Genomic DNA, 27,661 nt, shown 5'->3' on the forward strand with positions numbered 1-27,661 from the left:
ACAGAGCTTTTCTAATGTTTTACTATTTTTATCAACAGTAAAACTTTTTTTTTTGCAAATAGGTATATTTAAAATGGCCCTATTGTGACTCTTATAGTGCTTTTATAAATTTTTTTACTTACGGGCTTGTATAGGGCATAATTTTTTGCGCCATGATCTTTACTTTTAATTAGTATCACATTTGTGTAGATAGGACGTATTGATCACTGTTTAATAATTTTTTATATGTATAAAATGTAATGAAAAAATCAGCAATCCTGGCGTTTTATACCACTTTTTATTCACGCCATTCACCGTGTGGTAATAATATTGTTTTATTTTAATAGATCGGATGATTACCCACGTTATACAGTATATTATACGTTCATATATTTTATTATTTTTATGTGTTTTACTTATAAAATAGGAAGGGGGGGTGATTTAGACTTTTATTGGGAAAGGGTCTTTGGGGCATTTTTAAAAACATTTATTTATTTTTTTCACACTTTTTCAGTCCCCCCAGTGGACTATTACATACATAAATTAGATTGTATACACTGATTAGTGCTATGCCATAGCATAGCAGGGATCAGTGTTATCTGCGATCTTCTGATACAGCCTGCCTGTGGCAGACTCTATCAGAAGGCAGAAGGTCAGACTGCACGGAGGTAAGCTGTATACCTCTGGTAGTCAGGTAGTGCAATGGGGACCCCCGCAGACACGCTGTGGGGGTCCCGATCAGTAAGTGACAGGAGATGCCCGCCATTGAGGGTGAGGGTCTGGCTGCTGATAGAAGGGGGATTCCCATTATATTGACAGGAATCGCCTGCGTTGCTAGCCCCGCACTGCTCACCTATCTCCCTCTACTCCCCGCCACCAGTGACCTCTGTCCCTGCCTGCTCCCCTCTGCGTCTCCAAAAACTCCATCACCCCACAGAGGCAGTGGTAGTAGATTGGCAGGGCCGCTGGTGCAACAGCTTGTGGGCCGACGAGCGGGAAGGGTGCGGGAGGTTCTCCGGGCCTGTGTGTGTGGGGGGGGGGGGTCCCTGCAGTGGGTACAGAGATCAGTGGTGGCGGGGAGCAGCGGGAGATAGGTGAGCAGTGTGTTGCCAGCAGCAGGGGATTCCAGTCAATATGATGGGAATCACCCTTCTTTACAGGGTGTTCCCCAGAGAGAAGCAGGAGGGGGCGGCTGTTTAAACTTCTCCTGCTCCTGCTTCTCTCATCTGTGGGGAAACCCTGTTATTAAGTATGGATTCCCATCAAAATGAGGGGAATTCCCGTTTCTTTACAGGGTTCCCCCGCAGCTGAGAGAACGAGGAGCAGGTAAGATTAAACAGCCATCGGCTCCTGCCTTTCTCTCTGTTGCGGGGATTCCCGTCATAATGTCAGGAATCCCTGCTCTTTACATTAAGTAGCGGTACAAGATGCCTTACTACTTACTGCTAGTTTCTACACTCTGTGGACCTGGTGCTCTGCACCTGACCCATTGGGTGTAAAAAACAAATAACGAGATTTACATTATTCCCTATGGGAAGTTACAGCTCGATTTTAAAACTGCTAGGTTCTGGAACACCCTTCTAGAACCGATTAAGTTTGAGAACAGAGGTATTACTGTAATAGGACCAGCACAAGATGCCATCTTTACTTTTTTTCCCCCAAAACATTTTATTGGGTATTCTTATCCAGAAAGTCAGATAATACAGAATACATGACTCAACCACTCCTCATTATGCCACCTTTACTCTTGACCACAGCATCTAGGGGTTACACTGTCAGGATCAAACTTAACCCTTTGAGGACCAGGCCCAAAATGACCCAGTGGACCACGCAAATTTTGATCTTAGTGCTTTTGTTTTTCCCTCCTCCCCTTCTAAGAGCTCTAGCACTTTCAGTTTTCTATCTACAGGGCCATGTAATGGCTTGTTTGTTACAGGAATAGTTGTACTTTGTAATGGCGTCTTTCATTTTACCATAACATGTATGATGGAATTCCAAATATATTATTTATGAAGATATAAATAGGTGAAATCGTAAAAAAGAATGCAATATGGTAACGTTTGGGGGGTTCCTGTGTCTACGTAATGCACTATATGGTAAAAGTGACATGATACAATTATTCTATAGGTCAGCCCGAACACAACCATATGCGGGTTTACACAGATTCTCTAATGTTTTATATATATATATATATATATATATATATATATATATTTTTTTTTTTTAATAAAATCCTTTTTTTGGGCAATTAATTATCAATAAAATGGGTCTATTGTGACTTATTTTTTCACCTATGGGGCTGTATGGGGTGTCATTTTTTCCGCCATGATTTCTAGTTTTTATTAATGCCGTATTTGTAAAGATCGGACGTTTTGATCACTTTTTTTAAATTTTTTTATATATATATAATGTAACATAAAATCGGTAATCCGTGCACTTTTCCCCCTCTTTTCGTCTACGCCGTTCACCATTTGCAATGACGCTTGTTATATTTTAATAGATCGGACAATTACGCACACTACGGTATATTATATGTTTATTAAAAAATTTTTTTGTTTTATTTATATAATGGGAAAGGGGGGTGATTTCAACTTTTATTGGGGGAGGGGTTTTGGGGTAGTGTAATAGTGATTTTAACTTTTTTTTTATATTTTAAGTCCCTTTGGGGGACTTGTACATACATTACTTTCATTTTACACACTGATCATTGCTATGCCATAGGCATAGCATTGATCAATGTTATCAGCGATCTGCTCATTGAGCCTGCCTGTGCAAGCTCAGAGAACAGAGCGCCGATCGGACCGCACGGAAGCAGGTGAGAGACCTCCGGCATTTTAATGATTGGGACCCCAGTAGTCACACTGCCGGGGTCCCGAACGGTAAGTGACAGGGGACTCCCCCTGTCACTTACACTTAAACGCTGCGTCCGCTGCGTTTAAGGAGTTAATGTCACGCTGCAGTGATCGTCATTAACGGTGAGGTGCCGGCTGCTGATTGCAGCCGGCCCCCACCTGCTATGAAGCGCGCTCCGCTCCGGAGCGCGCTTCATAGCTCAGGACGTACCGGTACGTCCAGGGCCGTCTGGGCACAGACTTCCAGGACATACCGGTACGTCCTAGGTCGTCTAAGGGTTAAGTGTCAGCTCGTTTCCTTGTAAACAAAAACAACAATAAGGTACTTGTGTAGCATGCGCCTCAGATGCCCCCATAGAGTACTGGTCACAACTATTCCCTATCACTTTCATCCTCCCCATACACATGAACCTTTGGCTCTGCTAATTTCTCCCTTTTTTTGGCCAGTTGATATTTGTTTGTAATTTCTGTGTAGATGGCTTTTTTTTGGCTATCTGGCTTTAAAAATGTGTCCATTTTATGGGAAGCAGCTTTGGGCGAGGCTGAGCCTACAGTCTTTCTACTACTAGCTTTGGGTGGCATCTTTACCATATCCCTTTTCATTTTTTCCCTTTAATATTTACTTTCCGTCCTGCTTCAATGTATTTTTCTTAACTAGTTAGTATTTTCCCCTGGTTTAACCCTCAGGATAACCATTAAACAAATCTTAAAAATCCAGCTTACAGTCTAGCCCCCTGTAGCAGAAGTGAGGAAGAAAGGGGGGAGTATTGGGGGGAAAGCCAAGCCATAGTTTGTCACCAAAAACTCTCTGCTCACTCTGTACAAAACGCATATTAAAAGGTCTCTCCAGATTTAGTGTAGGAAATTCTTTCTCATATGTCTGATGGATACTCAACGGATATGCCCAGACAGGCAGTTTTTACTCACAGATCCAAATGTTTGGCTCACTAAGTTCTAACAGAACTCCTGGGAGGCGATTTTTGTGGTTATTTTTGTGCTGGCGTCAGGCTCAACCTTTAACCTTTATGCATGGGTGACGTTAGTTCCCTGCAGCTCATAGTCTTGTCTTGACTATGAAATTCAGTTATGATAAGTAGTCTTCCTTAAAGGGAGGTTAGATGCTCTAAGTCAGTTGAAGCTTGACTTTTATATAACATTATTGTAAGAACTTACCAGATTCACATTAAAGGGGTTGTACACCAAAAAAACTTTTCTTTCAAATCAACTGCTGCCATAAAGTACCAGAGATTTGTAATTTACTTCTATTAAAAAATGTCAAGCCTTGCAGTACTTATCAGCTGCTGTATGCCAAACAGGAAGTTGTATTATTTCCAGTCTGGAGAGCAGGAGAGGTTTTCTATGGGGATTTGCTGCTGCTCTGGACAGTTCCTGACATGGACAGAGGAGGCAACAGAGAGCACTGTGTCAGACAGGAAAGAAAACACCACTTCCTGCAGGACACACAGCAGCTGATAAGTACTGGAAGACTTAAGATTTTTTAATAGAAGTGAATTACAAATCTCTGGCACTTTATGGCACCAGTTGATTTGAAAGGAAAGAAAAATTGGTGAACAACCCCTTTAAAGGACAACTCCGGCGGGACCCCCCCCCCCCCCCCCAAAAAAAAAACACAGACACCATACTCACCATCCCTCCGGTGACGATCGCCACTCCATTCGCCCGCCGTCCGCCTCACCGTCACCTGCCTCCGCCGTCCAGCGATGTCTCTTGCTTCCGGGTCCATGAGAGAGAAAAGGCTGCCAGTGCGCTTGCGCACCGGCAGCCTTTTCATTGGCTGGAGCGCATCACATGGCTTCCAGCAAGCTCAGCCAATCAGGGCTGAGCAAGCTGGAAGCCATGTGATGCGCTCCAGCCAATGAAAAGGCTGCTGGTGCGCATGTGCACCAGCAGCCTTTTCTCTCCCATTCACTCTCAGTGAAGACGCCGAAGAGGAAGAAGACCCGGACAGCCCCCCAGCTCTGACGTCACCCGACACCAGAGAAGAGGACCGTGACGACCGTAATAGGTAATGTATACATTCTTTAACTTCCGGGGTGGGGGGTCGGGGGTGGGAAAGTGGGGGAAGGGGGCCAGACCGGGTATTTAACCACATTACAAGTTATATAACTTTGTAATGTGTGTTAAATAAGCCAAAAAAATTCTTCGCCGGAGTGGTCTTTTAAGGCTGGGTTCACACTGCGTATATTTCAGTCAGTATTGTGGTCCTCATATTGCAACCAAAACCAGGAGTGGATTAAAAACACAAAGGATCTGTTCACACAATGTTGAAATTGAGTGGATGGCCGCCATTTAATGGCAAATATTTGCTGTTATTTTAAAACAACGGCCGTTGTATTGAAATAATGGCAGTTATTTACTGTAATATGGCGGCCATCCACTCAATTTCACCATTGTGTGAACAGATCCTTTCTGTGCTTTTAATCCACTCCTGGTTTTGGTTGCAATATGAGGACCACAATACTGACTGAAATATACGTAGTGTTAACCCAGCCTAAAACATTTGAAAGACAGTGGTACACTCTTTCAGGTTCCTCTGGTTGGTAAATATAACACACAAACACATATACAGTGGTACCTGTGGTTTAAGAGTAACCAGTGGTTTAAGAGTAACTTGGTTTAAGAGCGTTTTGATATAAGAGCTCACAGTTTTTTTAAATTATGACTTGGTTTAAGAGCATTTCTTTGGTTTAAGAGCTCCCTGTACTGTGGGAGCGCGCATGGAGGAGGGGAATGGTCTGCATAGCGGGGTCTACAGCCCTGTACTCAGACCCAGACGGTCTTCCTCACCTTCCAAATCATACCAGATCCACTTCAGACTGGGGCTTGCATCAAGGGACAGGACTGTGGAGGTAATCTCTCCATAGCTGTAACCCCTCTCTCCCCGGACAGAGAGCGCTGCTATACTGTGCCAACACACCTGTCCTGCTCATTCTTTCATACTCCCTGCAGTCTCTGTCAGCCCTTCCTCTCCATTACTGTACAGTAACCTATAATATCACATATTCTGCTGTTTCTAAATGTTTGTTTCATTAATTTTACATGTTATTCAGAATAATAAATCATTATTTTTGGAGTGTGGAACCAATTGTCTGCATTTCTGTGATTTCTTATGAGAAAATTTGCTTTGGTTTAAGAGTGGATTTGGATTACAAGCACGGTCCCGGAAAGAATTATGCTCGTAATCCAAGGCACCATATAAGAGTTTTCCAGATGTGGTCTAACTAGAGCCCTATACAGCGGCATCATAATGTCCCTCTTCATATGGTTTATACAGTGGTTTGCAAAAGGTATTCACCTCCCTTGGCTTTTCACCTATTTTGTTACATTACAACCTGTTTTTAATTTTTTTTACTGAATTGCATGTGATGAATCTGTACAAAATAATCTTTAGGTATGGCTTCTCTGGGCCTTTCCTAACGGCGGTCAGGGCCTTATACTCCAATCCCACAGCGGCACTCAAATTTCCTCATATGTTGTCTGAGACCTTTTCCCTTTCGAATGGCACTCGCCAGGGTTGCCCTCTGTCACCCCTACTTTTTGTTCTTTGCATTGAACCCCTGGCGGCGGCGATTCGAAACTGTCCGGACATCAGAGGTGTGTCGGTCAGAGGCAAGGAGTTTAAAATCATGTTATTTGCCGATAATGTCCTCCTCACCCTGTCAGACCCGCTCATTTCCCTCCCGAACCTGCATTCCCTTTTGGGTACGTATGGTCGCCTATCGGGGTACAAAGTCAATACCTCTAAATCTGAAGCTATGCCCCTAAATCTGCCGGACCCCTTGATTGCCCTGCTTAGCTCCAACTTCAAATTTAAATGGACCTCCACCTCCATTAAATATTTAGGTATCCGCCTTACCCCTTCCTACCCGTCCCTCTACTCAGCTAACTACCCAGCCCTCTTCCGAGATATACGGAACCTCCTGACTAAATGGTCCCCCCACTATATTTCGCTCCTAGGCCGAGTGGCGGCAGTAAAAATGACCATTTTACCAAAACTTTTGTACTACTTTGAGACGCTCCCGGTTCGTATCCCCCTCTCAGAGCTGCGTAGTGTCCAAAGAGCAGTATTCAAATTTATCTGGGCGTCCAAGGGACACCGCATCCCCAACTCAGTTATGATGAGTAGCAGATCTCGAGGAGGGCTGGGGGTCCCTAACTTTCTCCACTACTATTGGGCGGCACACCTACGCCAAATCACGGCATGGTCCAAATATTTAGCGTACAAGAAGTGGGCGGAAATTGAAAAAATATGGTTAGCTCCCTTCCATCCTAACTCTTTCCTATGGCACTCTTCACCGCCCAGCTCCTCACATCTCTCGCTCTTGGGACCTATCCGATTTACCCTCCACATATGGTCCTCATGTTCTGCCAGGTTTGGGCTCACCTCCTCTGCTTCCCCCCTGAACTCTTTCTTGCTCTTTCCAAATTTCCCCCCTGGCCTTCAGTCCCATACTGTCAAACTCTGGGGATCGAAGACACTCTTCCAGTTTGCCGACATAGTTGATCCCATAGCTCGTACACTCCTTCCTTATGATAAATTGGCTGACAAATATGCTCTCCCTTCCTCAGCGCACTTTATGTACCTCCAGCTCCGACATTTTATGGTGTCGCGTCTGGGAGCCCTCACAGTCTCTAAACCTTCGGCTTTGGAGCAACTAGTCAGAATGGGGACTTCGACCTCGGGCCTTATATCTGACATATATCGCATCCTTGGCTCCCCAGTTGAGGGAACCCAGATACAACACGCATATATGACTAAATGGGAAACGCTATTAGGGAGGACTTTGCCTCCAGAGTGCTGGGCTGCTATATGGGACAGGGCTGCCACCTCCTCCATATGCACTACCTACAAAGAATCCCATTATAAAGTCCTGATGTTCTGGTATCGCACACCGGAGGTACTTCATAAGTTCAATGCCTCGATATCCCCACTATGTTGGAGATGTGCTAGAGTATTAGGCTCCCAGTACCATATCTTCTGGGAATGTGAGCTTGTCCGACCCTTCTGGCGGGAGGTGTGCGAGATATCCTCGGCTATCCTCAGTGTTACCATCCATAGGGACCCAGGCCTTTGCCTCCTCAACCTTTTCCCTAAAACTATCCGGAAAAAACAAGCCAAATTGCTATTGGCCCTCCTAACTGCAGCCAAGTCCCTAATCGCCAAATGTTGGAAGCAATCGACCCCACCTTCCATTCCGCATTTTAAAGCTAGAGTCAGGGAGTTACGCTCTCTCGAGCGCCTTACGGCATCCCTGAATAACCGGCTGGAGGCCTTTGACTCTATTTGGGCTCCTTGGGACCTGTATTCCTCCCCGTCAGCACCTGCCTCTGGTACATCCTAGATTCCCATCCTTGTTCGTCTGTTCCCGTCTTTGTCTTTCCCTGTCCTTGTCTCCCCCCCTCTCCCTCCCCCCCCCATCATTTCCTGTCCCCTTCTCGCCCTCAGTCTGTGTTTTGTTATGTGTTGTTTCGTTACTGGCCCAGTATGGTCTATGGACCCTACCCAAACAGTCATTGTTTTTTTTTTCCCAAACCCTGACCGGAACCCGGTAGCTGTTGTTATATTGCGGTTTGTTATTCTGGATTTCCTATCAGCTCCTGGTTAGGGGTGAAGTTACCTCTTTGGCTTTCATGTTACGCATTATAACAATGTTCTGCTGCCTTCACATGTACCTCACCCAGTTTGTACAATTTTGTGTCTTTCTTTTTTGGAAAAATAATAAAAATTACAATTGTTAAAAAAAAAAAAAAATCTTTAGGTTGGTGAAGTGAAAATAGAAAAATTAATTTGAAGTGACACTGTATCTACAAATCCACCCCCCCCCCCAAAACCGCTAGTATGGTCCATTTGATAAAGAGCAAATCCTTACTGGTCATGTCTTTTAAAATGTAACAGGTGCCTTGGTTATAGCAAAAAAATTATCTTTTAATCTGTAGCAGGCGAGTCAAAGTGGTGTGGCCTATAGTGTCTGTGCCCCAGGTCTGCAATGCCTCTGCTTTCTTTACCCCTTCCTCATCATTAGGAACGCCCGATTTTTCCTATTCATCACTTATCAAAAGGGTGCACATGTGCTTTAATGACACTGGTGCAGTTTAGACGAGTGCTTCTCAAACTGTGAGGCGGGCCTCACCAGTGAAGCGCCCCTCACCAGTGAGGCGCCCCCTAGTTGTTGGTGAGGCCTAGCTGGGGAGCCAGTTTTCCCAAAAGTTACTATGATCTGCACAATCCTTTTGCTGTTTTGAAAAGTCTAGATTTTTGCAACATTATTAATTTATGTAGTACTTGCTTTATTAGCATATAGAGCTTGGGAGATGGATGAAAGATAGTCCTTGCATTATCTCAAGCTTTTAAATCGTCATTCACCACAGATGGTGAGGCACTCTCTTGGTTAGTCTGGTGAGGCTCCAGTAGAAAAAGTTTGAGAAGCACTGGTTTAGAGAATCGATTTTGTTTGCCATTATCTGCACTTTCCATCGATACTTTGCTTGCATGTATGCAACTTTTTAATACCTTTTTATAGCTATTTTTCCAGATTTTTGCACTTTGGCACTTTTTCTCTTACACCATTACCATGCAAGGTCAGGAATGCCATAATTTATGAGTTTGCCAGTTTGAGTTTGAGTTGCCAATACAGATATGGTTCGTGGTCCTGCATACCACTCTAGCGAGGAGCGTCTAGATTGTCTCACATATGGTCAGTATTTTTCTTTATCAAAAGTTTTGATCAGTCTGGATGTGAGTTTTTAGACCTGTGCCGATTATGAGAACAGGCAGGGAGAGGATCATACTTTAGCGTGATCCACTCCCGGCTCTGTGTCAGTGAATTGAGTTGTGCTTCATAGACTTACATAGAAGGAGACTGACTGATCCTGTGACACACAGCTGGAAGAGAACTGCGTTGAGTGTTGTCACGATCGGTACGGGTCTGACAGCCAAAAATAAGGCTTATTTTGAGTTTGTCAAAAAGCACATGGGAGGCTCCCCAAAGGTATGGAGGAAAGTTCTCTGGTCAGATGAGACATGTAACTTTTCGGCCTCCAAGGAAAACACACAAAACCAACACATCTCATGACACCACAGAACACCACAGTGATACATGGTGGTGGCAGCATCATGCTATGGGGATGTTTTTCAGCTACAGGGACTGGGAAACTGGTCCAAGTCAAAGGGAAAGATGGATGTTGCTGGATGGAGGTTTACCTTCCAACAGGACAATGACCCAAAGAATACTGCTAAGCAACATGCAAGAGGTTTGATGAGAAACATGTAAATGTATTGGAACAGTCTAATCAAAGTCCAGATCTTAATCCACTTGAGAATCTGTGGTCAGACTTCAAGATAGCTGAAGACAACGCAAACCATTTAACTTGAAGGAGCTGGAACAGTTTTGCCTTGAGTAAGCAATGAGTAATAATCCCACTACTTGTAGCATGTAGCATGTTGTGGCAATTTCATAGAGACTTATCCAAAGTGACTTGCAGCTGTAATTGCAAAGTACTGACTGGGGGAGGGGGGGGGAATAGTTCTGCACATTGAAGTTTTCTGTTACTTTGTCCTATTAGTTGTTTATGTCACAAAAAGAAAACAAAATGTTTTTGAAGGCCAAATATAGGCCTTACTGTTGTAAAACTGTTTTAAAATCTAATAAAAACAAATTAAAAAAAAAAAAAAAAAAATTGTATGCATGTTACTTTTGCAAGCCGCTGTACCTCTAGCTATACAGCCCAGCATTCAATTAGCTTTCCTTACTGCCTAGCTGCAACACTAACTGATTTTGAGGCTGTCAGAAATACAAAGTACAGATAGGCGACATTGCCAACAAGTACATTAGGAAGCAAAATACCTAACATGGTTATACAAACATTCTGTGGCCTAAACATTGAGATGTCTAAAGTTGTGTCAGTGACAACAAATTGGCACAAAACATGGTGAGGAAAAAAAGTCAGATTTGTCAAATTGTTTGCAGAAGCTATTGGATATCCGATTGTGCCTTTTCATTGTATGATCCATCAGGAGGCTTTATGTGCCAAGGCAGGATTCACCGACTTAAGTGACTTAATCTCAGTTGTTACAAAAATAGTTAATTAAATAGCTGCTTCACAGGCGAGAATGTTCTGCAATTTTACTGGCACCTCTGTGTGATAGGAACTGTCCAGAGCTTGAGAGGTTTTTTATGGGGATTTGCTATTGCTCTGGACAGTTCCTGTTACGCACAGAGGTGGCAGCAGAGAGCACTGTGTCAGATTGGAAAGAATACAGCACTTCCTGCAGGACACACAGCAGCTGAGAAGTACTGAACGACTTGAGATTTTTAAATAGAAATAAATAACAAATCTGTATAAATGCTTGGAACCAGTTGATTTAAAAGATTTTTCTTTTACCGGAGTACCTCCTTAACCCCTTAGGGTGCTTTCACATGTACATGATTTGTAGCAGATTTGATGGCGCAGATTTGAATTTGCAGCAGATCCTCAGCAGAGTAGATTTGATTTGCTTTGAATCTGCAACTTCAAATCTGCTTCATCAAATCTGTTACAGATCCTGGACGTGTAAACAGGACTAGGCCAATTTTCATTTTTGCACTTTATTTTTTTCCTCCTCGTGTTTAAAAAGCAATAGCACCTGCATTTTTTCAGCTACAGACCCACATGAGCCCTTATTTTTTTGCGCCACTAATTTTACTTTGCAATGACAGACTTAATTTTTCCACTAAATGTGCTGCAAAACCAGAAAAAAATTGTTGGAAAATAAAAAAATATTTGTTTTTAATTTGGGGGTTGGGGGGGGGGGGGTTGTGCTTGTCTGTCCGCCATATGGTAAAAATTAAATGTGATCTATGTTCCCCAAGTCGGTACAATGACAATATGCAACTTGTATAACTTTTATTTTATTTGACAGCTTTTAAAAAATTAAACACTGAGAAATTTTTTTTTATCAGCTCACCTTCCACAATCTAACTTAAGAAGGTTTATAAGTCCTCCAGATATGAAGCATGTAAGACCAAATATAGGGAGCAGTTACCTTATCCAATCAGAAAAAATGAAGTGAAGCTCTCCAGCTTCTAAAAATTTGTATCTTTATTGTGGCATAACATCTAAAACAATAAATAATTAAGAAACCTGCCACAATAAAGATACCAATTTTTAGAAGCTGGAGACCTTCACGTCACTTTTTCTGATGAAAAAATGTAAACCTTTAAAACATTTTTTTTTTAAAGTTCTTAAAATTGCTTTATTCCCATCCTTAACCCTTTAAGGACAGAGCAAATTTCGATTTTTGCGTTTTCGGTTTTTCCTCCTTGTGCATAAAAGGCCATAGCACTTGCATTTTTCCACCTAGAGACCCACATGACCCCTTATTTTTTGCGTCACTAATTGTACTTTGCAATTACAGGCTGAATTTTTCCATAAAGTACACTGCGAAACCAGAAAAAAATTTAAAGTGTGGTGAAATTGAAAAAAAAAACGCATTTTGTTTATTTGGGGGAAATGTGTTTTTACGCCATTCGCCCTGGGGTAAAACTGACTTGTTATATATGTTCCTCAAGTCGTTACGATTAAAACGATATGTAACATGTATAACTTATATTGTATCTGATGGCCTGTAAAAAATTTAAACCATTGTCAACAAATATACAACACTTAAAATCGCTCCATTCCCAGGCTTATAGCGCTTTTATCCTTTGGTCTATGGGGCTGTGCGAGGTGTCATTTTTTGCGCCATGATGTGTTCTTTCTATCGGTACCTTGATTGCGCATATACGACTTTTTGATCGCTTTTTATTACAATTTTTCTGGATTTGATGCGACCAAAAATGCGCAATTTTGCACTTTGGGATTTTTTTGCGCTGACGCCATTTACCGTGCGAGATCAGGAATGTGATTAATTAATAGTTCGGGCGATTACGCACGCGGCGATAGCAAACATGTTTGTTTATGTATTTATTTATTTACTTTTATTTATAACCTGGGAAAAGGGGGGTGATTCAGACTTTTATTAGGGGAGGGGGCTTTTTACTATTAACAACACTTTTTTTTTTACTTTTACACTTATACTAGAAGCCCCCCTGGGGGACTTCTAGTATAAGTGCTTTGATCTCTCATAGAGATCTCTGCAGCATAGATATGCTGCAGAGATCCATGAGATAGGCACTCGTTTACTTCCGGCTGCTGCAGCCGGAAGTAAACGAGTGCCGAGCCGGGGACGGCGCCATCTTGGAGCGGTCCCCGGCCGGCTTCATTTGCGGAGATCGCTCCTCCGGGATAACATCCCGGAGGAGCGATCTCCCCACTAGACACCAGGGATGACGCTGCGTCCGGTAATCGGATGCAGCTGTCAACTTTGACAGCTGCATCCGATTACTGTATTAGCGGGCACGGCGATCGGACCGTGCCCGCTAATACCTACGGTCCCGGGCTACACGCGGCACCCGGGACCGGCGCGGTTCAGAGCGGGGCCGCCGCGCGGCCCCGCTCTGAACTCCCTTACCGGCATCAGGGCGTAAATTTACGCCCGATGTCGTTAAGGGGTTAAAACACTTTTATCCTTTGGTCTATGGGGCTGTTTGAGGTGTCACTTTTAGCACAGTGATCTGTACTTTCTATCAGTACCTTTCTTGCGTACATGCAACTTTTTGATCGCTTTTTTTTTTTACAATTTTTCTGGACTTGATGTGACTCAAAATCAGCAATTTTGCACTTAGGAATTTTTGTCCACTTACGGAATTTACTGTACATGATCAGTAATGTGATCATTTAATAATTTTGGCGAAACCAAACATGTTTTTTATTTATTTTATTTATCAAATGGGAAAAGGTGCGATTCGGACTTTTAATATGGGAAGGGGCTTTTTAAAAAACAAAAAAAAAGTTTTTACACTACATTATCTTTTTGCTCCACTAGCGGGGGGCAACATAGGAATCAATGTAGTGTTTCTATAGTACTTAAAGGGGTACTCCAGCGGGGGGGCTATTTTTGGATCTGGCCCGGGAGGAGGTGGCTGAGAGAAAAGACGTCCACTCACCTCCCCAGATCCAGCGGCGGGTCCCGTATCGTGGCGCTCCGGTCCCCAGCCACTTCCTGGTGTCTGACGCGGGCTAGAGACGTCTCAAGACCGCTCAGCCTGTCAGTAACAGAGGCGGGATCCATTTCAAGTCCGCTCAGATCCCGACTCTGTCACTGACATGCTGAGCGGACGGGGACCGGAGGGACGCGATACGGGACCCACCGCTGGATCCGGGGAGGTTAGTGGACGTCTTTTTCTCTCAGCCACCTCCTCCCCGGCCAGATCCAAAAATAGCCCCCCCCCCCCGCTGGAGTACCCCTTTAACATTGAATCCATTTTTTTGCTAATTGATTGTAAGGGCTGCTGCAGCCATTTCCAAACGATCTGCGACGCAGGATTAGCGTCATTCAGATGCTGCATCCCAGCCGGACCTTTTTGTGGGGCTCAACTTCAAGATGCTTGATAATAAGGCAAAAGATGCTTGATCATAATGCATGCGTAGAGATTAGAAGAAACAAAACAGTGCTGTCCAAATTAAATGCAAAAAAAATTCTTTACTTTATTCCGCTATTGGTGTTGCAGGTAGAGAATACAGAGTGCTGTGTTGGTGGGACCACAATGACAGGATGAATAAGGAAAGGATAAAGTACTGCAACAAAATAATTCAATAACACAATAAAACTGCAATGTGTGAACACAACCTAGATGTTCTTCTACAGCAGGCTTTTAGCTTTGGCTGTCCATGCATGATGGGAATAGTAGTTTTTAACAGCTGGAGAGTCAAGGTTTCCTACCCCTGTTCTACAGTGTTGGCCGGGGAATGGGCAGGGTAGAGGACTGTGATGAGCAGCTGAGGGATAGCAATGCATTATGGAACTTGTAATAATAATAATTTTTATTTATATAGCCCCAACAGATTCCTCAGCACTTTACAATTCTGGGGGTACATGCAAAGACAAAAATCAGACATTACAGAGATATACATAAAATTATCCATACAGTAGAGGGCCCTACTCGCATGCAGGAGCTTACAGACTATTAGGAGGGGGTTTGAGACAAAAAGGCAGAGGGGCAAAGTGCTTCACTGTTACAATGGTCCGGCCATCATTATAAATAAGGTGAACCAGTCACCAACCAATGCCTGCATGTATAGGTCTAAGTGCTTAAAGCGACTCTGTACCCACAATCTGACCCCCCCAAACCACTTGTACCTTCGGATAGCTGCTTTTAATTCAAGATCTGTCCTGGGGTCCTGAGGTGATGCAATTATTGTCCTAAAAAAATACTTTAAAACTTGAAGCTCCATGCCTTATGGGAGTATCTGTGCCCTAACTTTGCACAACCTCTCTGTCCCTCCTCCCCGCCCTCCTCATCATTAGAAATGCTTCAGGCAGATTGCCTCCTATTCCCCACCTGTGGCAGCCCGGCACATGGGCTGGATCGTTAAGGACCTGTGCAATGTTCGGCATGGAGAAAATGTTTCAGTGGCATTGCTAATGATGAAGAGGGTGGGGAGGAGGGAGGAGGGACGGAGGGGTGGTGCAAAGTTAGAGCACAGATACTCCCGTTGGGCACGGGGCTTCAAATTTAAAAGTTTTTTTCTTTAGGACAATAACTGCATCACCTGCTGAACGGACCCCAGGACAGATCTTCGATTAAAAGCAGCTATCCGAAGGTACAAGTGGTTTGGGGGTCAGATTGTGGGTACAGAGTCACTTTAAATGTTGCCGTGTGTATGTATGTATTTGTGGGTGTGGGGACTTGAGGTTAGCGGTCAAATCAGGGAACCTGATAAGCCTGCTTGAACAGATGTGTTTTGAGGCCACGTTTGAAGCTTTGTGTATTGGAAGTGAGCCTGACAGTCTTGGGCAGGCATGTCCAAAGTCCGGCCGGAGGGCCATTTGCGGCCCGCGTTCCGAACTTTTACGGCCCCCCAGGTATCCAGCTTGCTATTATCTGCCTGTGTTATAAAGCATATAGCAGGTAGCATGTAAAATGGTCGGCCCTCGCACATGTTCACTTCATCAAATTTGGCACTCTTCGAAAAAAGTATGGACATGCCTGGTCTTGGGTAATGCATTCCATAGAACTGGTGCAGCTCGGGTAAAATCCTGGAGACGGGAGTGAGCGGTGCCGATTAAGGTGGATGTTAGTCTTAAGTCATTAGAGGAGCGTAAAGCACGGATAGGACAGCAGACAGAGATGAGGAGGAGATGTATGGAGGAGCAGCTCTGTGGAGCGCTTTATGGGTGAGCAGGAGAAGTTTGTATTGTATCCTGTGCTTAATAGGGAGCCAATGTAGTGACTGGTACAAGGGGGAGGCATCGGTATAGTGGTTGGACAGGGAGATGAGCCTGACTGCTGCATTAAGAATATACTGGTGGGGGAGGGTTTAGAGGAAGGAAGGCCGATTAGTAGGGAATTGCAACAGTGTAGATGGGAATGAATCAAATCGACAATGAGAGTTTTAGCTGATTCGACAGTAAGGTAAGGACGGATTTTAGAGATTTTTTTTAGATGCAGGTGACAGGAATGTGAAATGGATTGAATATGGGGAGTAAAGGACAGATCAGAGTCAAACATAACCCCAAGTCAGCGGGCTTGGTGTCTAGGGGTTATAGTTGCGCCACAGACAGATATGGAGATGTCAGGTGGAGGGCGGTTAGCAGAGGGAGGAAATACAAGCAGCTCAGTCTTAGCAAGATTGAGTTTTAGGAATAGGGAGGACATAACGTTAGAGACGGCAGACAGACAATTATTGGTGTTCTGTAGAAGTGCGGGGGTGATATCACGGGAGGAGGTATACAGCTGGGTATCATCAGCATAGAGATGAGGAGAGAAGATGAGGTGGAGCCAGTAAATGATACACTAAAGGAGCGGTCAGAGATATAGGAGGAAAACCAAGAAAGAGCAGAGTCCTTGAGGCCGATAGAGAAGAGCATGGAGAGGAGGAGCTGGTGGTCTACAGTGTTAAAAGCTGCAGATAGATCCAAAAGAATGAGCAGAGAATGGTCTAGCCATGAGGAGATCATTAGAGACTTTAGTAAGGGCAGTTTTTTTTAGAATGGAGAGGACAGAAACCCGACTGGAGGGGGTCAAGAAGAGAGTTTTCAGAGAGGTAGCGGGTTAGTCGGGGATAGACTAGATGTTCCAAGAGTTTAGAAATAAAAGGAAGATTAGAGACAGGTCGATAGTTGGCTGTACATGAGGGGTCTAGAGAAGGTTTTTTCAATAATGGAGTGATGACGGAGTGTTTGAAAGTCGAGGGGAAGATGCCAGAGGAAAGGGAGAGGTTAAAGATTTTAGTTAGGTAAGTATTCAGAACAGGTGAGAGAGAGACTGGACAAGGTGTGAGGGAATAGGGTCACTAGGGCAGGTGGTGGGGCGAGAGGAGGAGAATAGTCTGGAGACTTTCTCTCTGTTACTGGTTTAAAGGATTAACCTTAGGGTCCTATTCCACGAGCCGAGCAGGGCCTGATCAACGATGTAAACGAGAGCCGATCTGCTAGATCAGCGCTCAGTTACTGGGCCTATTCCCTGGCCCCACAAACGTTAGCGAGGGCTGCAGGGACATTGTTACTGATGTCCTTGCAGCTCTTGTTTAACACATTACCTGTCCAGGCGCAGGTCTCGCGCAGCAGCATCAGCTTCGGAGCGGCCTGACTGAACTGACAGAACGCTCACCCAATCACTGGCCGCTGTGGTCCTGGCCAGTGGTTGGCTGAGCACCCTGTCAGCTCAGACAGGCCGCTCCAAAGCTGATGCTGCCGCGCGGGACCGGGAGAAGACCTGCGCCTGGACAGGTAATGTATGTAATATAATGTTTTTGAAATCGTTGGTCGTCCTCCGCGCCCGCTATTCCACGTAGCGATGCACGGGTGGTGACTGATGATTTTAGGTTTGAACCTAAATGAACGATCAGCTGATGACACGATCATCGGCTGATCGTTCTCTCTATTCTGCAGAGCCGAATCGGGCCGATTCGGTGGATTATCGCTCTGTGGAATAGGCCCCTTACTTGGGGACTGGGAGATGATCTCCTGACGGATGGTATCTATTTTGTCCTTCAAGTAGTAGGCTAGGTCTTCAGCGCGAAGGTTAGTGATGGGTGTCTGAACTTTGGGTTTAAGGAGAGAGTTGAGGGTATCAAAGAGGCGTTTTGGGTTATGGGAAAGAGAAGAGATCAGAGTGGTAAAGTTAGATTGCTTAGCCGAGTGAAGAGCATAGTGATAGCTTCTAAGCATGAACTTATAATGTAGGTCGGTTGTTGTCTTGGATTTCCTCCACAGGCGTTCAGCACACCTAGAACACCATCTAAGAAAATGAGTTCTAGATGTGTGCCAGGGTTGTGGCCATCTATGTCGGGCTGTTTGGAGTATAGGGGATGCAAGTTTGTCCAAGGTGGTTTTGAGGGTGTCCTGGTATTGTTTGGCAGTGATGACTGAACCGTGACTTAGAATTGTTGGGTGTGTATAACACGTAGGTTCCTGAATGTGAAGGAGGTCGGGGTGTCAAGAGGAGGATGAGAATTTGTGACCATAAAGGAAAGGAAATTGTGGTCTGAGAGTTCAGTGGCAAAGTTAGTAAAGTGGGAAACTGGGCAAGGTCTGAAGAAGAGCAGGTCCAGGGTATTCCCACTCTTGGGGGTTAGAGAGTTAGAATGCTGAGAGGCACCAAGGGAGGACATTAGAGAAATAAACTGAGCGGCTGAGGGGAAAATTGTGTTGTTAATGGGTATGTTAAAATCACCCATGATTAAATCAGGAATTTCAGAAGATAGAAAGTAAGGAAGCCAAGTAGAAAAGTGATCAAAAAACTTATGAGGTGAGCCAGGAGGGAGGTAGATGACTGTGACTCTCAGGTAAAATGGACGGAAGAGTCTTATGGTGTTGACCTCAAAAGAGAAACTGCTGTAGGAAGTACAACCACAAAATACAAAACAAAGAAATTGATTTTTGTTGGTTTTCTTACCTCATGTTGGAGTGCCCTTTTAAAGAGAATCTAGAGTCACAGAGTGCCTTAACAGTACTCTTACTGCACAAGAAAAGTACCAATGTGTCAGTATGTGGTATGGTAGCGATTGATTCCCTTTAAAATCAGGGCAGCATATCAACTGTTTATGAAAAATGTGGTCTTTATTCACACCAGTGCATAATGTTTTGGCTATATTGTAGCCTTTCTGCTTGTAAAAGGCTACAATCTAGCCAAAAAGTTGCATACTGGTGTGAGTAAGGACCACTTGTTCCTTTAAAGTGCTGACTCTTTAGTTATATTTTTGAACAACAGTTCCCCAGTTTTACAGGGCAATCCCACAAGAAAGGTTCTTTAGCCTCATAATAAAGGCACCAACTATTACTTTGTCTACATTGGGTTTGCTCCACTGAAATCTTGCCTCTGTCCATTTGCATGGGGCTTGTCATGGGGAGGAAGACATTAAAGGATACCAAGAAGCATGATGCTGACCAGTGCGCACAGCTAAATAAGTTCATCCAAGGAGCCTGCATGATCATGGCCTGTTAGCTTGTCTTAACTGGTCATTTTTGTTTTATACAGCTTGCCTCCATATAATAGCATACATGACTATGTGATTCCTAATATAGTTTTAAATCTGTTCATTTACCAAATAAGATGTAGTCAATACATCTTGGCCACTAGGTGTCTCACTTTTTGCTTCAGCGCAAATTCTGTTGGACATCAAGGGATCTCTGGGCTCCCAAAGAGGGTTTGCCCAGCAGAGAAACAGTGAAGGACACCTTGGCTCTCTCAGAGGGGGACTGTTGTGTTGTGTGAGGAGTATTTTTATTTTTGTTCATTTCACTGTAACAATGTTGAATAGGTAGGTGGGTAAGACAGGTGGTAGGTAGGTTCCCTTTAAGCACTGTTTTGTACATTTTTCTAATGGCTTTCAGTAAACATCCAGCTACAGTGTATTGTGCAACAAAAAAAAAATCTAATTCTGGGGAAAATGCTAGGAAAAATGTATTTAAAAAAGTACAGTTACCACCTGGCAATACACCAGGATTAGTAAATATGCCTCATTGTGATGACCATGCTTTTTGGGAAGATATTTTTATTTCTGTGTAGTTTACTTCTGCAGAACAGCGACATGCTGTGTCTTTCAATAATTGTGTATTGTAAAGCTATTACTTTCACAGCAGGGCATTACTCAAGAGCTCGGAAACTTCATAGTGCACAGCATAACACATTCGTTAAAAACTATGAAACATAAAAGTAAATATTTTCTGCTCTGATGATAAATTATTAAATGTACCCTTTTACTGTATCTATTATAAGGCTCTATTTGAAAATATAAGGGGTGGTTTGATCATACCAATTTCCTAATTCTTAGACAAGGATACATAACTTTATGTGTATTTGTTCCGTTCTTTCCTAGCTATCAAGCGTATCTATACTTACTAAATCTAACCCCTTCCCTCCCGGGCTAATTTTCGTTTTTTCCTCTTCGTGTTTAAAAGGCCATAGCGCTAGCATTTTTTCACCTAGAAACCCACATGAGCCCTTATTTTTTGCACCACTAATTGTACTTTGCATGACAGACTTAATTTTTGCATAAAATATGCTTTGAAACCAGAAAAAAAATTATATGCGCGGTGAAATTGAAAGTAAAACTCATTTTTTATTTGGGGTGGTTTTGTGTTTACACCATTGGCCCTATGGTAAAACTGACTTGTTATCTATATTCATCAAATGGGTACAATTACAACTATATGCAACTTGCATAACTTTTATTTTATTTTATGGCTTTTAAAAAGTTAAAACCTTTAAAGAAATGTAATGTTCATTACAATTGCTCTATTACCATTCTTATACCTGCCCGAAAGAATGGGAAATACGAAGAAAGGACTGATAGTTCCCCTCCCTGCTGAATCCACTTTGGCTAAAAAAAAACCCCATCCCTGTGTGATATTAGCCTTACATGGAGTAACTGTGTGGGAAAACTCTGTGCGGAATCCACCGCTCGTCCCCGCACGCTCCCACTTACCTCTCCGCTGTCTCCATAGACTCCATTATATGGTCGGGCGGATTCTGTCGTCCGCCCAAAGAACTGACACATCAATTCTTTGGGCGGACAGCGGAGTCCGCCGGAGCATATAATGGAATCTATGGAGCCAGCGGAGAGGGAAGCGGGATTGCGCGGGGACGAGCGGTGGATTCCGCACAGAGTTTTCCAACACAATTACACCTTATAAGGCTGGTATAATACAGGGATGTTTTTTTAGTCAAAGTGGATTCAGTCGGGAGAGGAACTATCAGTTCCTTCTTCGTATTTCCCATTCTTTTGGGCAGTTAAAAAAAAACAAACAAAAAATAAAAACTGTTATGCATGACACCAGCATAATGCTAGCTTCACACATGGTAGTTTTTTGGGAAATTGCCACTGCAGTCTTTTGCACTACAGGGCTCCTGTGAGGTTGGGGGGGGGGGGGGGGGGGGGGGAGACACATGGTAGCTTAATTTTATGAGTAAAGCACAGGAAAGGTCCCAGCTGCCTGAATTACTAAATTTAGGGAAATAGCATTATATGTGCATTTTCCATAATTAGTGTACATTAGGAATTTGTCACTTTGCTTATGTAATCACATATTAAAAATATATGTTGGCTGGAGTTCTCCTTTAAACCTCTGCACGCTTCAATCAATACTGCTCACATGTGCAGAGTGGCCTGGCAGGTACCAGATCTGTCAGGGGTCCGATCGGCACCCCTACAACACAAAAGTGGGATGCTGATCAGTTACTAATTCTGCAAAAACTAAAGGCCCAACAGTTTGACACAACTGGATGGGGCCAGATAGCTTATTAACATACATTACAAAGTTATATAACTTTGTAATGTATGTCATATAAGCTAAAAACACAAATCACCAGAGTTGTCCTTTAAGTATAAATTATTCACAGTGAAACAGCAGCCACTAGTGGTCAATTTAACAAACAACATAATCCACTCAAAAGGATTAACATGTCGTTATTACAATATTTACAATAGTAAAAAAAAATAATCATAATTGTGTTCGTATATTACAATCTATATACTTTTTCTTATATAACATTGAACATTGCAGCAGAATATCGATTAAATTCAAATGATTTAACGATTTTATGCACAATTATTGGCCTTTGTAATGGTGCGTTTACACAGACAGATTTATCTGACAGATTTTGGAAGCCAAAGCCAGGAACAGACTATAAACAGGTATCAGGTCATAAAGGAAAGACTGGGATCTCTCCTCTTTTCAAATCCATTCCTGGCTTTGGCTTCCAAAATCTGTCAGATAAATCTATCTCTGTAAATGCACCCTAAGAGACACACAGTTTAGTCTGTGATTATACAGTCAGCTTATGGTCCTTAAATCATCGATGCGTGAATGCTGCCTAAGGGCCCTATTCCACCGGACGATTATCGTTTAGATTATCTTTAAATCGTTCGAATCTAAACGATAATCGTTCGGTTGAAATGCAGTTAACGATTAACGACCGAACAAGAAATCGTTGATCGCTTTATAAGACCTGGACCTATTTTTATTGTTGCTCGTTCGCAAAACGTTTGCATTGAATAAGACGTCGTTTGGTTGCTCACAGTAGTTACGAACGCAATAGCGAAGAAAAAAACTATCGCAAATACGATCAAAAGGAACGATTATCGTTCCATGGAAATGAGTGAACGTTTTCAGGTCTTTCGCAATAGCGGTCGTTTGAGATCGTTAACGATTATGCGAACGTTAATCGTCCGGTGGAATAGGGCCGTAAGAGTCCTGCTCCTGGTGGTCCTGGCAGCACTGAATTTCTCCATTTAAGAATTTGACTTTCACTGCTGCACACATTTTATTGTACCTGTCCCTAGGTCTGTGTCTTCCTACAATTATTACTCAGAGTCCTAAATGCTTTCACCTGCATGCATTAATCGCAAAACTGGCTGCCTCCATCCTGAAACCACCACAAATTATTGTCTTGTGGCTATGTACCTCCTTTCAACAATTATTCACTACTTTCTGGTTGAGCAGCTACTTAGTACTGCAATTCCCAGAATGCATTGCTCTTTATCACTGTCCTCTCACCCTGTATTTTTGCATTGCTGGGATACAGCGGTGCCGAGCCGAATTAACATGGCTTGCTGTGTCTCCCAGTGAGGTTACACGACTCTAGGGACAATTTAAGCCCTGAAGACCTGTGATCTTGGTGGGAGACTGTAGAGGGGAGTTTTAACATATTTTACCGCTCCTAAAGGTCCAGATCACCCAACTGACATCTCAGTACGGATGCCAATCTCAGCAATGTGGTCGGGAAACTAGGCAACGAGCTATCAACACTACAGGGATACAATGGGGTCAAAAAAAAAAAAAAAAAGACATTTTGCTAATGCAATGCATTTGCAAAATTGCTTTGTTTTGCAATCTCTATTACATAACAAAGTATAGGATAAGTATATGAGATAAACCTCTTTAAAGGGAACCTGTAACCCAGGAGAGCGGGGCCAAACCTACCCTACCCCCAATACTTACCCCCTTCTGATGTCCTTCCAGTAGTGGGGAAAATGCTGCTGCTCCTTTTCTCACTCAATATGCAAATGAGAAGAGATGAGTCCAATGTCCATAGGAAATCAGCACTCCGCAAAGAGGAGTGGTGGCGTTTGCCCCACGACGGGAACGACATTGGAAGTGGGACTGTCAGCATGGGGTAAGTATCGGCGGGTACAGTGGATTCGGTCCCGCTCTCCCAGGTGACATGTCTCCCTTTAATGTGATTTTCCAAACTGAACTGCTCTGGAAAAGTAATGTCACTTTTTTCAGCACTGTTTTAAGCATTCCTCATTGAAGTCAATAGGAGCTAGAAATCATACATTTTATAGTTGCTTTTTTGAGACTTTTCTTGTGAACATACCCTAAGGGTGACTTCACATGTGAAAGATTAGTTGCAGACATTGAGTGGCCTTGACTGCCTTTTCCAGCTATGATCCTGTGGTAGGAGCACAGTCTTTGGGCGCATTCACACGTTGTGTGAATATGGTCTGTTGCACGTCTTCTGGATTCACGAACCTCCCGGCATTATGATGTGGGGAACGCATTTAAATCTTTACAGTACTGTACTGACAAAGCCACACAGCTGTATCAGTAGAGTAGCACAAACATTATAACAGACATATAGCTTACCATACTGAGCCAATATGCCTTTTCTGTTTAGTTTCTAGGGAGAAAAGCTAAACGAAAACAGCCCTTTTGTCTTTTAGGCCAGGGCTACACTGTGACTTGTTGTAGCACTGAGGCCGTTCACTGGTTAGCATGCAATCTTGTGGAATGAAGCTGTCCCTCAACAGTTAAGATCCATTCACTGAATGGAACTGTGTTGCAAAACCACACCCAAATTGAAGACAAGAGTTGTTCTGGAAGAATGCGGCCATATTTTTCTAATCCTGGATAACCCATTTAACAACACATGACATACCAGTATGCTATTGTATTGTTAAGGAGCTATAGAGAGGGCTTGAGCCCTTTCTATAGTCAGCGGCTCCTGGCTGCTATTAGCAGCCAGCATGGTCTCTGTTACTAGCTATCATCATTTAGGGGTTAAAGAGGTGAAAGCATTTTTGTAGCACTTTGTAGGCTTTTTGTTTGCTTTCTATGCCTTCCCAGTTTCCCAGATATCGGGAGCATGATCCACACCCTTTATCCTGATTTATTCCCATCTGACTATGCAAATAGATAGCAAACCAACAGCCCATGAAAGGTAGCAATAAATAAATAAATAAATGCAGTTGAAATCAGTGCACTTTGTATACTAGCCTGAGTTCTGCTCAAAAGGGTTGTCCCACCATTAGACCTTATCCCCTATCTTCAGGATCTGACTGCTGTGACTCCCCACAATCTTGAGAACTGATACCCAAATCCCCTGTCTAAATGGATCAACACTGCATGCTAGGGATGGTCCGATCCTGTTTCGGTTCAGGTTCGTACGAACCCAAACTCTTTGCAATGGCTGTATCCCATAGGCTGTATCCCAGTTTTCCAGGCGGTCCTCTCGCTGTATGCACCCGCTGCATGGAGCGGGCAGACAGCAGGAATCTGATGCCGAGCGTTCGGGTTCATACGAACCCAAACCTCGGAAGATTCGGACCATCCCTACTGCATGCATATGACTTTATTCCATTCTCTATGGAAGCTGTTAGCTGAGTACAGTGCTCTATTATCTTAGGGTCCTATTACACGGAGTGATTTTTAACGATTAATGATAGCAAACAAGATTGTTCATCGTTAACCTGAAATCGTTCACCATATTACACAGAACAAGTCGTTAGTTACGATCGTTACTATGACCATTTACTTCATCTGATCCCAGCAAACCAGTGAACAATGTGCAATTACACTGAATGATTAGTGAATGAATGCAGAACTTGAGCGAACGAATAAGGAATTACAGCGAACGATTAACGATAACGACATACGAGCGATTTTTCGATTGTTGCCTGTAATTACACAGAACGATTGATGTTTTGATTTTTCGCACAATAATCTTCCCGTGTAATAGGGCCCATACTCTGAGAGGTCCGTCTGACTGCTGGGACCCCCCTGATCTCTAGAAGGGGCCCAAAGTGTTATGACACAAGCGGCCAGTTCTTCCATTCTGTGTCTATGGAGCTGCCATCTCTGGTGTAAAGTAGAATTGGCTGGATTGGATAGATTCCACCTATCATTTTTAAAGAGTCTGTGAGGTATATAAAGTGGAATCTGATTGGTTGCTAGGGGCAACTAAGCCAGTTCTACTTTCCAGCCTTAGATAAATGTCCCCCATGGTGTTCCGTTCTGGAGGAGGCAGCGCTCCCTGTACTATCTGACACAGGTTATGGGAGTTACATGTAGGAGCCTGCTGGTGTAGCACTATCTGCTACTTTTACCGAAATGTTGGCACAGCGCTTTGCCAAATTGCCCCCATAACATTGTGACCAACCCAGGAGAGGCTCCAGAACACAGAAGAGGTGCGAGTGTTGGATCTATATATACCAGGTGTGAACCCGGCCTTAGAAATAACTACAATAACCGCATACGATCCTGCAACACGTGACCTATATGTTGCCACAAATCCCCCGCTATCAGTGTCCCTTGCTGCACCGCCCCCAGGAGGTGGAGAACCGCAGGTGGCCGGACAGGAACAGCCGTCAATGAGAAATACGCGTCTTTCTATCTGGCAAATGGAAGCTGCGTTAATAGAACAGGCACGTAGCGCTCCGCCTCAGGGAGAAGCGGCGGGCGCCCTCTCCTCCCGTGTCCACTGCGGGAGAGGAGTGATGACGTCATAAGGAAGCTGACGGGGCGGCTCCGGCTCTTTGAAGCTCCTCAGTGCACACGACGCCGAAGGGCGTGTCCGTAGTATTGCGCGTCCCGGTGGAGGGGGCGTGGCGTGCCTGTAGGTACGGGGGTGGGCGGAGTCTTCAGTGCGCCGCCCCGAGTGATGCGGCTGCGGGGAAGCGCAGGGTCCGGGGACGCGCAGTGTGCTCGGTTGTCTGCTTTGCGCCGTGGTCGCTTTTGGTTGCAGTTGATCTGAGGAGAAAGAGAGAGAGAGAGAGAGAGAGAGGGACGGGGCAGCGGAGCGGGTCTCCTCCAGGGATGCTTAGAAGCAGGACTCGGTGAGAAGGTGAGGGATGGCGGCTTGGAGCCCCCCGGGATTGGGTGTCCGGATCACCCGGGGGCTGCTGGCGGTCTCCATCTATCTCATCCTCGGGCAGGAGCCGGCTGGAGCTGCGAAGACTGCAGGTGAGAGTGGAGGGCCCGGCCGCCCGGGGGGTGGGGGCCCGGAGTGCGCTGCACTGATTGCACTCCCGGACGGGGCAGCGGAGGAGGCTCAGGCTGGGGACCGGGATACTATGCACCGTGATGGCTGCGCCGACACGGCTCCGGGCTTTGTCATTGCTGGGTGTAATGGGGCTGATGTCCGTGCACACCATGGCTCTGCTAGTGTTGGTGGCAGCTTGTTGCCCAGCTGTACAGCAGCCTGCCATGGTGGAGCTCCTGATATACTGCCCTGGTGTGTGCAGCACTGACAAGCTGTTGCACGGATTTCCTTCCAGGCTCTGAGCACACACACTGTCCTAGTGACACCCATCTAACTTGTCTCTGTACATGCCACCATCTCTGGGGCACAGGCCTCATATACACAATTCCCTACAAGTAGGGATCATGGTCTGTGTATAAAGCCAAGCAGTCTCCTCTTCCTCCAGGATGATGGCTTGCTCCTTCTCCTCTTCCTCCTGGATCATGGCTTGCTCCTTCTCCTCTTCCTCCTGGATCATGGCTTGTTCCTTCTCCTCTTCCTCCTGGATCATGGCTTGTTCCTTCTCCTCTTCCTCCTGGATCATAGCTAGTTCCTTCTCCCCTTCCTGGGCATCTTCATGCTCCAGTGTATAAACATACAATGGGCTACACATGTATGTAATTATCCCTGCCGCAGTCTGTCACATATTGTATACCTTAGCAATATGTTATTTATTTGTCTTCTAGGGCTTGTGTGATGGAAACACTCTGATGTCTGCCATTATATTCTGATAGAACGTCCATGCTCGGCCATGTTTATGGATGTGTATAAACACATTCTTAGGTTTCTCCGAGTGGAACAGTTCACAGTAAAACCCTTATTTTTCCAGTGTGATAAAACCAAATAGAATTTATGGGACTTTATTTTGCTCTTTTCCATATGGTTGTGTGTAATAAAGTCAGTGTCCGTGGATGAGTAATACATTTAATAATGCATATCGGTTAGATGTAGAAGACGCCTTCTTTTATGTGTAATTACTCTCAT

At 44.2% G+C, this 27,661-nt stretch overlaps 1 protein-coding gene across 6 annotated transcripts in view; it reads left to right on the forward strand.

The window, feature by feature from the left end:
- Nucleotides 1-16,051: 16,051 nt before the first annotated feature.
- NEO1 (neogenin 1) overlaps nt 16,052-27,661 on the forward strand; it is a 112,496-nt gene continuing 100,886 nt past the window's right edge. For 4 of the 6 annotated variants that reach the window (XM_069981044.1, XM_069981060.1, XM_069981064.1 and 1 more), the window contains exon 1: nt 26,296-26,619. In XM_069981044.1, coding sequence (XP_069837145.1) covers nt 26,508-26,619 — 112 coding nt within the window. In that variant the 5' untranslated portion in view covers nt 26,296-26,507. Of the gene's footprint in view, nt 16,108-26,294; nt 26,620-27,661 lie in introns of those variants that run through there. The other 2 variants (XM_069981082.1, XM_069981053.1) reach the window with 2 other exon arrangements.

The sequence above is a fragment of the Dendropsophus ebraccatus genome, chromosome 1 (assembly GCF_027789765.1).
Source record: "Dendropsophus ebraccatus isolate aDenEbr1 chromosome 1, aDenEbr1.pat, whole genome shotgun sequence".
NCBI lineage: Eukaryota > Metazoa > Chordata > Amphibia > Anura > Hylidae > Dendropsophus > Dendropsophus ebraccatus.